The 14401-nt window shown below is 35.8% G+C and overlaps 1 protein-coding gene across 5 annotated transcripts; it reads left to right on the top strand.

The window, feature by feature from the left end:
- Positions 1-7: 7 nt before the first annotated feature.
- Positions 8-13726, top strand: rnf40 (ring finger protein 40). Of its 5 annotated transcripts, none has more exons than XM_089122201.1 (20): positions 8-92; positions 1105-1248; positions 2127-2294; positions 2471-2789; positions 4547-4744; positions 4883-5004; positions 5465-5611; positions 5907-5981; positions 6314-6433; positions 6517-6696; positions 6790-6925; positions 7915-8036; positions 8966-9228; positions 9586-9703; positions 9783-9935; positions 10053-10265; positions 10754-10879; positions 11011-11151; positions 11246-11347; positions 12792-13726. In XM_089122201.1, the coding sequence occupies exons 1-20, from the start codon at positions 81-83 to the stop codon at positions 12966-12968; spliced, it is 3036 nt and encodes a 1011-aa protein (XP_088978327.1). In that variant the 5' UTR covers positions 8-80; the 3' UTR covers positions 12969-13726. The 5 variants fall into 5 exon arrangements, with proteins under 5 accessions (XP_088978327.1, XP_088978328.1, XP_088978329.1 ...); XM_089122202.1 differs by having other exon boundaries at positions 11-92; positions 9783-9932; XM_089122203.1 differs by lacking the exon at positions 8-92 and adding an exon at positions 169-241.
- Positions 13727-14401: the final 675 nt, after the last annotated feature.

Here is a 14401-nt window from a genome sequence, read left to right on the forward strand (position 1 = left end):
TCAGACTTGCACGAAAGAGACCACAACCATACGTTGTTCAAATAGCTCATTTCGAGCAAATACGTCTGTGATCACAACAAATGTCAAAAAAGGTATGAGTGCTACTAAAAGTGTTTTACACATATGTTAGGGTCTGTCTAGTCCAGCTAACTTTTATTTTGATAGACCTAATTTTGTCCTGTGGTGTCAGAGTTCACATATCTAACGTTACAGTTCTTCCTGTTTTCCGGTCGGAGCGGAGGTTTGTTTCTGGTTGCAAAAAAGTCACTAACACAAATCTATTTTAATACACATTTTTAACCGCGGAGTACCTAAAACGTTGTATTATGACGTGCGACATATAGTTATAACATAATGCTATTTATAATGTAAAAAAGACCCATGTTTTTGACCGTTGTGTCTCGCTTGCTAGGCTTTAGCTAGCATCGAAGCTCAAAGCGCCACTGTCTGTTGCTTTAAATTAATTGAGGAAAAATGTTTTACTGCATAAATATGTGCCCTGCGTAATAAGATTATAATATCTTCTTTATAGTTTGTTTCATTATGAAATAATCCAAAAATATTAATTAGAGCGAAGACGTTTGCCGTGTTAACCAGCATATAATAGAAAATCTCAAAACAGTTAATTACATCACTAGTGTTTCAGCTTCAATCTTCTTATTGTTATCGTTAAATAATATATTTTATTTTTAGGCCAGATAGAAAAGACCTATGCTAAATCAATGCTTTAACAGTGGTATTTGTTTGATATTGTCATTACTAATATAGCTGTCATGGAACTATACAATGCATAATTGCATTGTATAATGCAATTTAGTTAAAGTGATATTTCACTCAAAATTAAAATTAAAAATTAAAAACAAAATATCAATCTCTTCCTCACCATTATGTTCAAATACGTATGACTTTCTGTTTTTCTTTAGAACACAAAAGGAGACGTTATGCAGATTATTTTAGGAGTGACAGCCATCATTCACTTGTAATCGCATCTTTGTTTTTCCCCATACAATGAAAGCGAATGATAACTGAGATTGGCTCTTAAATTTGCATCTGCTGTAGTTCTGAATAATATAATAATAGTTTATCTAACACTGAATTTTGTAGGGAAGCATGTCTGGCACAGGGGGTGGGAAGCGACCCTCAGGAGGGGATAGTCCTCCTGGCGCACCTGAAAAAAAGATGAAGAAAGAGGAGAAGACTACCACCACACTCATTGAGCCCATCCGCATTGGAGGAGTTTCTTCTACGGTATGTTTCATGTACCAAAACAAAATGCATTGTAGCTTTTTGGGAGCAGTCTTGCAATATACAATATTTTGTGTTTTTTTAACATAGACATATTAAAAACAATCAATTTTGGCTGTAACAATACACTCATTTGATGTGACAATTTGATGCAACTCACAACACTGAACTCATGACACGATATTATTGTGATACTTTAAGTGAAAATAAAGAGTTTTTATCATCATTATCATTATTATTATTACTTCTAAAACATATGGTAAAAAAAAAGTTCCAAAACCTTTTTTTTTTTTTTTTTTACTGAATTTGGTATTTAATCAAGATTTGACTAGGATTAGACTTTTGGACCAGGCAATTATGGTGACAACAGAATAAAAATATTCATGATTCTGAAGCTAATAGTCTCTCCATCCCACTTAAATTATAAGAATAAACTATCTAAAAGTCATCATACTACAAAAACTGATGATTAAATGATGTTTGTGCTTTCACTTTGAGGAGTGGCGCTCCAACACATATACTTCAGATGATCAATGATATCAATCACAGTTCTAATCGCAAAGCATGTCAAATGACTATTCCCCAATTCAAATTGTTTCTTAATTTACTCGCCCTCATGTCATTCTCAAGCACAAGTATGCAAGTGTTATAACATAATATTTTTATCGAAACCATGATACTGTTTTTTTTTCAGGGTTCTTTGATGAGTAGAAGGAACAGCATTTATTTGAAATATAAATATTTGAATCTTTTGTAAAATTGCAATTGTCTTGACTGTCACTTTTGATCAATGCATCCTTCCTGAATAAAAGTCTGACCCAATACTTTTGATTTGTAGAGTTTTAAACATTCTGTCATAACCCCCAAATATTTTTGTGCAGGAGGAGATGGACATGAAGGTCATTCAGTTCAAGAACAAGAAGCTCTGCGAACGCCTTGAACAGAGGCAGGCTTTGGAGGATGAGTTGAGGGAGAAGATTGAGAAACTGGAGAAGAGGCAGGCCACTGATGACACCACCCTGCTTATCGTCAACCGCTGCTGGACTCAGGTTCACCACTCTTCTTTTCTTCCAATGCTATACAATGACAATAACAATACTGCTTTAGCACATAAAAAATAAGTAGCAAAACATGAAGGAATCAAATTATACACTACTTATTTGACATAATATTATAACAGATAATAGTAGTATTGTAAGGACTTATTTGAACTCTGTTTTCACAGCTTGAGGAAAATATCCATGAATTGCTGCAGCATGTAGAACCTAAGGATGCCCCAGCTCCTGTCCAGACCCCTACCTCCCCTCCTGTTCCGACAGACGCCCCAGTTCCTGCTGTAGCCCCATCACCTGCTCCTGAACCTTCTGCTCCTTTGCCGGCTCCAATGGAAGTGGATGATGGTCTCCCTCGGCTGCCTCCTGAGGGGGTGGAAGAACCACCACTACCAGTGCAAGAAAAGGAACAGACACAGGAGCAAGAGAAGCAACAGCAGCCTGACTCTGAGGAGAAACTGACTGATGTACCAGTGAAGGATGCAATTCCCGGTAAATATACTAAGTTAGACTCCGATGCCATTTGCACAATATTTAAAATAAAGCGTTTATTCATAGTTTATACTGGTGTTGTAGTACTCGAGTCCGGTCTTGGTCTCGAGACTATTTGTTTTGAAGTTCTCGGTCTTGACCACATTTGTACTTGGTCTCAGACTAAGAGGACTTGAGATTTTATCTCAAGACTGATCAGACCCACAACTATGGGGATATCACTAAATTACCGGTGCATTGTATGATTTATTTGTTAACATCATTAATGCGATTGGATGTAAAACTTCCTGCTTGAAATGCAGCCAGTAACTTTATATTTCTTAAAAATGTCTATTTTGATTTATTTGGTTACTGTTGTGCCTGTTCAGAAATCAATGAGGGATTATGTAAAATATGTCACCAATATCACAAGAGCCAGTGAGTTATTTTCACAAATGAGCATGATTGCTAACAAATCCATAGTAGAGCTGTTGCATTTTCAAGCAACATACATCTGTGTTTCTTTACTGAATGAAACGGCTGCTTCGAAAAAATCGCTTGAATAATGATTCCGTGACTCATTATGTAATTTGCTGCCACCTACTGGCAGTTTCATATTTAAAAGTATAATTTTATTTTTCCATCATGTTTTTATTCAAAAGCTTATTTTTAAAACATTAATCTCATCATTATCTATGCAGTTGTAATTGTACCAGTTCAGATGCAAACTTCTTACTGTATGTATTGCATAACTATAATACATTTGTCAAGCAGTAAATGTGGACCTTTATGATTTTATGATTTTTTTATGAATTTACACTGTCTCACTCTGGTCTCGACTCTCGACACACGGTGGTCTTGATTGGTTTATGTGGTCTTTTCTACAACATTAGTTTGGTGTCCACCTGAGTTGGTGTCATTTGCCACTGGTGCTTTTTCAATGATGTACGACTCGCATTGATCGTAATATCTGATCTGGCAGCTTATATGGCAGACGTTTATAAGGCAATTCATATCAGATTTATTTCTACATATGAATGAGGCCTAAAACCAATCTGAGAATATCAGAATCCATGTGCTTTTTTTGCCCATTCAAAGGCCTCGTTCAAACCAAAAACGATCACTATATTATCGTCCACACGAGCTGACAATGTCATTCTGTTTATTCTAAGCGTGTGCTTGTCTACCACTTTAAAAGCTTGAGCTTGTTACACCAGGATGGATTCTGATTGGCTGTCAATGTTTTTAACATTCATCAGCTGAAAAAAAAAATCGTCCTGAAAGTGGTTCCAACGATATAGTTTCTCTGTGCCGTTATTGTAAACTCTCCTGTTCTTTAATATAGAGAACGATTTTTAGAACTATATCTTTATTGTTATCTTTATAGTTATCTTGGTGTGCACGGACCTTTACACATTTGTAGGTCGCTTGAACCATGTAATGTAAATGCGGCTATTGATTTACATTTCAATCGGTCATTTCATTTTTTTTTTTGACCATATAAAATAACAGCAAATGCACCAATTTGCATATTTTTCGCTCAGTTTTAGCCACTTGGTAAATTTAGATGCTATTTTCTTTTTCTTCGAGTGTGAGCTTCATATTCTAATAATATAAAACTTTATAAGCCATAAAAGCCTGATGTTTCAAAATAAATACTCAAGGTACTCAGAGTCAGACCATAAACAAAACATGAAACAATAATGTATCTAGTGTCTATTAGTCACATATTGCAGATTTACTATTTACATTCATATTGTATTTGATCTGTTTTGTAGCCCCTCCACCTCCACCTTCTCTCAGTGTGAGCGCAAAGGCTTTTCTGGCAACTCTGGATAACTGCAGTGAGGAGGAGCTGACACTGCAGCTACAGGACAGGATGCAGTTCAGCAAGGGTGCTGTGGCCTGCATGGTCTGCATCTTTGACCGCCTGCATAGCAGCATTGATGAGCTGTGTACTAGAGTGGAGTCAGCTGGTAAAATTAAATTAATTTGCTGTGATTTTTAAAGCACAAAATTATTATTTACAAAAAAAAAGTATTCAAAAGAACTTAGTTTGATCACTCTTTGAACAAACACCTAACTATCACTCTTGCATTTTACGTTCTAATCAGTTTGTGAAGATGACAGTCAGCGAGAGATAATTGCCACAAACCACACACTTCTAGAGGAAAATATTCGACTGCAAGACCTTGCTTCCTCCCTTCAAGGGAAACACCACAAAATGTCATTAGAGGTATATGTTAGCCTAGTTTTTTACTAAGTTATACACTACCATTGAAAGGTCTGGGGTCTGTAAGATTTTTTATTTTTTTTTAAATGAATTAAAACTATTATTTCAGCAAGGAAGCTTACATTTAGCATATTATATATATATATATATATATATATATATATATATATATATATATATATATATAAAACATTCATCAAAGAATCATGAAAAAAATATCTTGGTTTCCACAAAAATATTACGCAAAACAACCAAATCAGCACCAATCAGGTTTCTGAAAGATCATTTGACCCTAAGAATGGTTGATGAAAATACAGTAATGTGTGCTGAAAATGAAAGTAATAATATTTCTGTTCTTACTGTAATACTAAAATCTTACCAGCCCCAAACCTTTTAACAGTATTGTATGTGATATGTGTCTTGCACCCTTAGCTGTCCTTAAAACCAGTCTTTGCTTCCACAGTATAATGAACTGGTTGACAAAGTTACGAGTTCTGAGACTAAAGTGTCTGAAATGGAAACGGCTGTGGAGGACCTGCAGTGGGACATTGAAAAACTCCGCAAGAGAGAGCAGAAGCTGAATAAACACCTAGCAGAAGCTCTGGAGCAGGTCAGCTTTCCCTTCATCTCAGAAAATCACGGTTTTACCCTGTTTAATGCTAAGCAGTTTATTTAACTTGAAACTAAGTTTTCAGGTTTTGCTATATATTTATTTGCCATTGTTGATCCTTCATAGTAATTAATATATTATTTGCTGTGTGCTCCTCTAGCAGTACTTCCTGTGAGAAAGGAAGACTACTTTTCTTGTTGCGTCATTTACAGAAAACACAGTTTAGTGTGACTAGCAATACGATTGCCATTTATTAATTTCTTGACTACATGTTTTGTGCCCCCCCCCAAATTAGCTTAATTCCGGTTACCATGCCACTGGCAGTTCTGGTGGGTTACCAGGTGGTCAAATCACACTCAGTATACAGAAGGTAACAGTGTTACTTATAAACTACTGTATTAATAAAGCATATAATGTAAATCCATTTAGAAATGTGGCTTTTTTCTTATAATTTTAAAGTTTTTATAACTTTGTCATTTTTATTGTTTTATATTTCTATTCAATGTTTTTTATTTCAGTAAAATTGACATTTTATTTTAATTTATTTCCACTTTATTTCAGTTGTCTAAAATTATTTATTTTAGTTTTAGTTAAGCATAACAAACACTTGTGTGAATATATCACTACAAAATGTATCAATTAGAATGATGTAGACCTAATTCCAATCTGTGATTTGTCTGACGAGTATTTCTCCACTACTAGTTTGAATCTCTGAATGCCGAGTTAGAGCAAAACCAGGAACTTGCTAACAGCCGCATGGCAGAGCTTGAGAAACTTCAGCAAGAATTACAAGAAGCTGTCCGGGAGAGCGAGAAACTAAAGGTTCAATGAGAGTTCAATGAGAGGTCAAAAAATAAATGTATTTTTTACTGACTGGTATTACTGACCTCCACATCTCTTTGCAGATGGATTTGAGGAATATACCAGAGGAAGTGTTGAAGGAGACGCCAGAGTACAAGTGCCTCCAATCACAGTTCTCTCTGCTGTACAATGAGTCTCTGAGTGTGAAGACCCAGCTGGATGAAGCCAGAGCTCTGCTGCTCACAGCCAAAAACGCACACCTGCGGCAGATAGAGCACATGGAGGTGAGAGGGATGATTGGACAGAAACGATTGCCGGTAGTCATATCTGAGCATGTTTTTTTATGATTGTTTGAATGTCATTCTCTCTGCTTGTAGAGTGACGAGTTGTCTCTTCAGAAGAAGTTACGCACTGAGGTCATCCAGCTTGAGGACACGCTGGCCCAGGTGCGCAAGGAGTATGAAATGCTACGGATAGAGTTTGAACAGAATCTTGCTGCCAATGAGCAAGCAGGTAACGTCACTCATACATAGTGGTGCACGATATATCGGCCGGTACAGTCAATTTTATACACATCGGTATCGTTCCGATGTCAAAATAGAGCTGATGTGAACTGGCTGATAATCATTCCTATGTATTTGACGTGTGTGTAGATGTGAGTATGGGGGCGGGGATGTTTTTTTTTTGCACGAGCGTATACTTTCAATTTAAACATCAGTAAACAAAAAAAATCTATCTAGTGATGAAATGTTTTCTGTGTTGAGACAAATCTTGTGCGATATCCTAAACTGCCTGGATAATCACACAACGTGTGCCGTGGTCCATTAATGACATGTCCGATTTGCGAACTAATGACTCCTTTGAACCGATTCTTTATGAATGGTTAAAACAACTGATCTGCCCAACACTGAACTCACGAGACAAATCGGAAACACTTTACAATAAGGTTCCATTTATTAAAGTCCAGTTAACTACATTAGTTAACATTCTATCAATATTAGTTTCTCTGCGGATTTACTCCATGACAAAACCACCCCAGTCATATTAGAATGATTCTTTCAAAAAAGAGCTATTCAAGTCGTCTGGTGAAATTGTTTTTATATCGCAATATATATTGCAGAAAAATAAAATTAACATCGGCAAATATCGGTATCAGCATAACAGCAATATTAATGTCGGTTATTGCTATCGGCCGCAATTTTTACATCGGTGCATCACTACTCATACTAGTAATATGATTTTATTATTTTCGGTTGTCATGCCATGCGGGTGAGGTGGGATTCCTTAGTGGTGAATTTCCCAAAGCCCATTTGTTTTACAGTAACCATGACTTCAAGAGGAAGTCTGTGGGGGTTGTGTATCCTGTCATCACTTCTCTGATTGTTCAGTTTTGGCTGATGTTCATTTTTTATCTAAGCATCATAAACCGAGACGTCTGTAATTGTATTCGAATGACTATCAGCATTAACATCTCTCTTCTTTTTCTTTTTCTTTTCTTTCAGGCCCAATAAACAGAGAAATGAGACACTTAATCAGCAGTTTGCAGAACCATAATCATCAGCTGAAAGGAGATGTGCAGAGATATAAGAGGAAACTACGTGAGACACAGATGGAAATAAACAAGGTATTTCTCATGCTGGTCTTCGTTGACAGCTTTCCCACAATCACAGAATATTCAGTTGGAAACATTCAATTACAAATTTTAATATTATTATATAAATATTATTATAAATATTTTATGTATATACTGTACACAGTACTGTAGAACAATAGACAATGAGAAAGTCACTCTTTGCAACTTTTTTTATAACTAATTGTAAGCATTACTCTGTATTTATTTTTACAATGAAGACTATTCAGTGTTATTTAATTTATACATTTGATTGCTTTCATTTCTATAATAATAATAATAATTCATTACATTTATATAGCGCTTTTCTCGGCACTCAAAGCGCTTTACATAGAGAGGGCAATCTCCTCAACCACCACTAGTTTTGCTGTAGTATTTCTTACCCAAATACTACTACTAAATACTAGATTTGCATGAAAAACTTTAAATAGTGTTTATTTATTTTTTCGATTGTACTTATTTGTGCCATTGTTTGTAATTTGTTCTTATTTTATTACTGACTGTTAACTTTACTGTCTTTTTTTGTTAATTTAGTAGATTGTTTAAAATAAAGCCCAAATTATCAAATTACCATATTTATCAAAGCCCAATCTTCACCCTTTATTCAAATATATTATCACAGATTTTGTAAGAATATTGCATAGTTGTGAAGTCAATAGTTGTTGTTTTTTGTGATATCAAAAATAATTTATGAATACATGTAAAAACAAACAAGAGAACCACCAAGTGTGTGTGTATTTATTATTATTATGTTTTATTTTTGTATTATAAATTACTGAGGCAGCGTTGAACTCCCAACAATAAAGCATTAGTTTACTAATATACCATTCAGTGCAATGTGAGCTGTTACTTTCCACTAAGTAATTTAATTTTTACTAAATAAAAAATGTTCTCTGTAAAATGTCATAATTGTTGTTTTTCAGTTGAAGTGCCAGAGTGGAGATGCAAGTGCGCTGATGTTGGAAGAAAGCGTGGGTGATGGAGGACTGGAGGTAAAGAAAGAGGAAGATGAGGACCAGGAGGAGGAAGAAGAGAGAAGGAGAGAGCTGGAAAGGCAACGTGCACGGGAGAGAGAGAGGGAGGCGGAGAGAGAGAGGGAGCGAGAAAGAGAGCGGGAGAGACAGCGCAGTGACGAGCTGAAGAGGAAGGACTCTGATGCGCTGAAGATGCTGAGAGGAGAGCTCAAGTACATCTTTCAGCCTTAATTATGATTCTCAATACTGCTTGATTTAATATTTTCTACAATTTTATCAATTATGCTGGATATAAATGGACAATCATAATTAATATACAGTGGCCTCCAAAAGTATTTGGTCTTACCTAAAAATTCATTGCATTACATAACATAAAATCAATGCAAGTCACACACACACATGCTCTTTTTTATTATAAATAATTAATAATAAAACATGCATTTAAAATGACGACACTTTTCTTATTATTGTCTAATAATTTAATATTGTCTTGTAAATGCTATTATATAGCATGTAATAAACTTCAGATCTGTCACCTTACCCGCATATCATGTGCGTCACACCAACAGAAAAGCTCAGGAGTCTCAGAAGGAAATGAAACTACTGCTAGACATGTACAAATCAGCCCCAAAGGAGCAGCGAGATAAAGTGCAACTCATGGCTGCAGAAAAGAAGTCCAAAGCAGAGGTATGTGAAGCCTTCTGTGAGTTCTGTGACCACTTGGGGTGGTCCTTCTCTTAATGCTAAAATCAACATTGTCTGGCAGGTGGAGGAGTTGAGGCAGCGAGTGCGGGAACTCGAGGAGAGGGAAAGAAAAGAAAGCAAGAAACTGGCAGATGAAGATGCCCTCCGCAAGATCCGTGTGGCCGAGGAGACCATCGAACACTTGCAGAAGAAACTGGCTGCTACTAAACAGGTGGTGTGTCTAGTTGGTAAACCTAGTTATTGTAAACAATTGTGTTATAATCTTTCCATTTCAACAAGCTCTTTAGCTTTTGAAGTTAGTGCTCTGACAGTCCCCGTGTGGACCTTTCAGGAGGAAGAGGCTCTGCTGAGTGAGATGGATGTGACGGGTCAGGCTTTTGAAGACATGCAGGAGCAGAACAGCAGGCTCATGCAGCAGCTCCGAGAGAAAGATGATGCCAACTTTAAACTAATGAGTGAGAGAATTAAATCCAACCAGATTTACAAGCTTCTGCGGGAGGAAAAAGAGGAGCTGGCGGACCAAGTGCTCACATTCAAAACCCAGGTGTGCAAGAAAAAAATAATTTCTTCATTTAAACCCCATGCATCCAGGAAAGAATTTAAACAAACATGTTTTTATAATCTACTAGTTGGTGGGTTTTATGAAAAACTAGTCTACTACTAGCTGTTTGCCGTTCTTATGAATAGCTGTAGAGAGCACGACAGATGCCTCAACTTTTTTTTAATTTGCAATATTTTTTATCTCAATGTTCCTTTTTGCTCAAAAATACACAAATCTTTCCTTCAAAAATATCCTTAGTGTTATCCTGTTTGAAGTACTGCCAGTAAAAAAATTAAGGAAAAATCTAGATAAACTAATTGACTAGTTGGTTTATAGACAACTAGTCGGCCCATCCCTCCTAGAATGAAAGCTAAAATTGATGGGCCTTTCCATTTTTGAGGTTGCAAATCTGCACGTAATTTGTTTAATAACTTCTGTTTTTGCAATCACAATGTAGTTGTGTCATCTACTCTTTTTACTGCCCTTCCCAGGTGGACGCTCAGCTGCTGGTAGTGCAGAAACTAGAAGAGAAGGAAGGTGTCCTGCAGAGCACACTGGCTGCTCTGGAGAAAGAGTTGGCGCTGCGCACTCAAGCACTGGAGCTCAACAAGCGCAAGGTAAAACCGGAAAGATCACAGACACCCACCTCTGTTCTGATGTCCTTGACAACCATGACTCAGCTTAGCCAACCATTAGCATGTATTTCCAGATGTGTGTTTAATGCTGCTTTTTCTGCACAATGGCTCAGGCGGTGGAGGCGGCCCAGTTGGCCGAGGACCTTAAAGTGCAGCTGGAACACACTCAGACCAAGTTGAGGGAAATCCAAGCCTCCGTATTAGACAACCGCTCTGCCCGTGAAAGGGAGAGTGCCAACCTCAAGAGAGCACAGGTACAGGGGCACGTGTGTTGTAGATATGTTTCAGGGATACAAATGAGTGGGAACAGTGTGTGTAACTCTTCTACTATGCTGTTTGTTTTTTCAGGAGGACTTGTCCAGGCTGCGGCGTAAGCTGGAGAAACAGAAGAAAGTTGAAGTGTACACAGATGCTGATGAGATTCTGCAAGAAGAAATTAATCAGTATAAGGTGAGGATTGGCTTTTCAAAGATTCTTTTTATGAAGACAACCAGTCAAACATAAACTAGTGCCCTCAACTTGTTATTTTACTGCGGTCAGTGGGATTCTCTTTTATTCAGCAAGGATGCATTAAATTGATCAAAAGTGACAGCAAAGACATTTGTAATATTGCTGAATACTGTTTTCAACATTGTTAAAAAAAATTGGTCATGAAGAAAAAGGATCATGTCACACTAAATGTGTAATGGCTGCTGTAAATTCACAGGAATACATTTCTTTTTTTTTTAATGAATGAAAACAGTTATTCAAAATTGTGATATTTCACAATATTACTGTTTTTACTATTATTTTGAGCAAATAAATGCATCCTTGGGAAAGTGAGACTTTCCAAAACAAACAAAAAAATATCATACCAATCCCAAACATTGAACAGTAGTGAATATAATATTTATTAATTTAATATATAAATTAAAAGATCATATATATATATATTTTTAATTTGCATTATTTTTCTTAATGCCTGGTCACCCCATCATTATGCTAGTGATTTTTATATATGAAGAGTTCAGATGCAAAAGCCTCTAAATGCCATTTGAAATTTTCTTCTTTAATGATGATTTTTTTCAAACTTGTATATTTAAGTTCAGTAATTTCACTTAAATAACAATTAATAGGTAATTATCATTGCCATTTAAGTGAAATTACTGAACTTAAATATACAAGTTTGATCAAAATCATCATTAAAGAAGAAAATTTCAAATGGCATTTAGAGGCTTTTGCATCTGAACTCTTCATATATATATATATATATATATATATATATATAGATAGATAGATAGATAGATAGATAGATAGATAGATAGATAGATAGATAGATAGATATAGATATATAGATATATATATATATATATATATATATATATATATTAGTGCTGTCAAACGATTAAAATATTTAATTGAGTGTGTGTGTATGTAAATATGTATGTGTGTATGTATAAATATATCATAAAATATATAATATTATAATATTTATTTTAATTGTATTTTGTAAATTGTTTTATTTTTTTAAAGAATAATAGTGAAGTCATCAAAATACTGAAAATAGAAATTTGTCATAGCAAAAAACTATCATATAATTTTCGCTTCTTCAAAGTAGGCCTGCTTTGCGTAGATTACACACTGTGGCCATTCTTTCAACTAGTCTTTCATCATGAAAAATCCAACTGGGATGGTGTTTTTTTTAAAGGAATTCCCATGTCTGCTGGCCACTTGTTTTCCTGGACTATTTTGTCCAACTCATACTTTAAAATAAAAAATGTGAAACATTTTTTAGTTTTATGGAGAATTTAAATAAGCAGAATGTGTGTCTATGAAATCATTTGAAATTTTGACTGGTAGAGTAGCTTTATAAGTGTATTATTTGTGCCTGACCTTTCTGTTGTCTCCATTCTAGGCTAAATTGCGTTGTCCCTGTTGTAATACACGAGATAAGGAGACTGTCCTCACCAAGTGTTTCCACGTCTTCTGCTATGAATGCTTGAAGACTCGCTATGACACTCGCCAGAGGAAGTGCCCCAAATGCAATGCTGCATTCGGAGCAAATGACTTCCACCGCATCTACATCACCTAATTTAAAGTGGACTTCTTGATGGACTGAAAACAATAGATGAGAAAAGAAGGGATGAAAGTGGTCTTGAAGCACGGGATTACCATGCTGTGGTATTTTAAAATGCTCTAAAGGGCCACTTTTGCCCATCTGTGATAGGTGGTGCTAGTGACCGAACAGACAGTGACAGAATGGAAACAGTTGAAGTAGAGTCATGGTCTATAGCACACAAGCAGTGCTTCTTCATTGCAGAGGAATTCATTGAGGTTTTTTTCTCTTCATTTTTTTGTTTTATACTTGCATTTTTGAATCACCATGAAAAAAAAAAGACTGTATCTGCTCAAATTTCTAAATATCATAAATGTCATAATCCCACAGAATATGACAGACTTTTAAAGTTCACATGAACAGTTTTGTTTTGACAATTATGGCCTTATCCGTTTGAGTCATACAGTAACTCTATCCAGTAATGTAGTCAGTCAGTCAGTCAGTTTCTATGGTGACACTCAATGTTATTGAACCCCTTAAAGTTAGTAATGAACAGATGTGATGGGTACTGGGTGGACTGAGGAGAGTTGCATAATTAGAAACACAAGATTGTGGTGCAGTGACTTCAAAAACACAAAACAGAGAGACCAAGAAATATTCATGCAAAAGAAAATTTGTCTCAAATGATTCAGCTTTAGACAGGTTAATACCCAAACACTCGACAGATAATATATCACCTACATGTCAATAACTGTTGCACAATTTCCTTTAAAAATAAAAACTGGATACAAGTATTTGTGAACTTGATGTCAATTTATACACATATTATAATATAGAGTCATTATTCAATGTGTTTAAGCATTGTTTTTCTTTGGCAGTTTAAGCTATTGTTAAGATTTTTGTTTTGATTTTGCAATGAAGATTGATTGGGTAGATGAAGCTGAGTTTTCATTTTAACAGTGATGTGAAAAATATGAAACTGGACTTTCCATGGACATACCCTGAAATATTACGGTCCATATTGGTTTTCTGCCAATACAATCCTATTTCCATAATGCATGTTGATTTAGTAACTTCAGATGGTTTAGAAATGCATAGTTGCATATGGTTAGGCATCAGAAGAGGATCACATGAGAGAGAGAGAGAGAAAAAAAACTACCCTATGTGTGTTTTTTTCTTTTTTTACTGCAAATTCTTGCCCGGAATATGAATGTAAATATTTTCCATTATATTGCGCAATTGACCTTATGTTATTCTCCACGCCCATGGTCTTGCTGTTCTGATCGTATTAATAATAACTGTCTTGCTGCTTTCCTCTCAGTCTGCGTTGTGTGAGTCTGCCTGCCAAACACCGAACTGTTGTTTGCTCCCTTGGACCAGAGACAGTGAATTACGTAGTTGGGTGGGGTGACTTTAATGTGCTCAAACATACTTTGGACGGGGAGACTGGGGTCTCTCGTTTGTGCTTT

The sequence above is a fragment of the Pimephales promelas genome, chromosome 17 (assembly GCF_988280905.1).
Source record: "Pimephales promelas chromosome 17, fPimPro1.hap1.1, whole genome shotgun sequence".
Classification (NCBI taxonomy): Eukaryota; Metazoa; Chordata; class Actinopteri; order Cypriniformes; family Leuciscidae; genus Pimephales; species Pimephales promelas.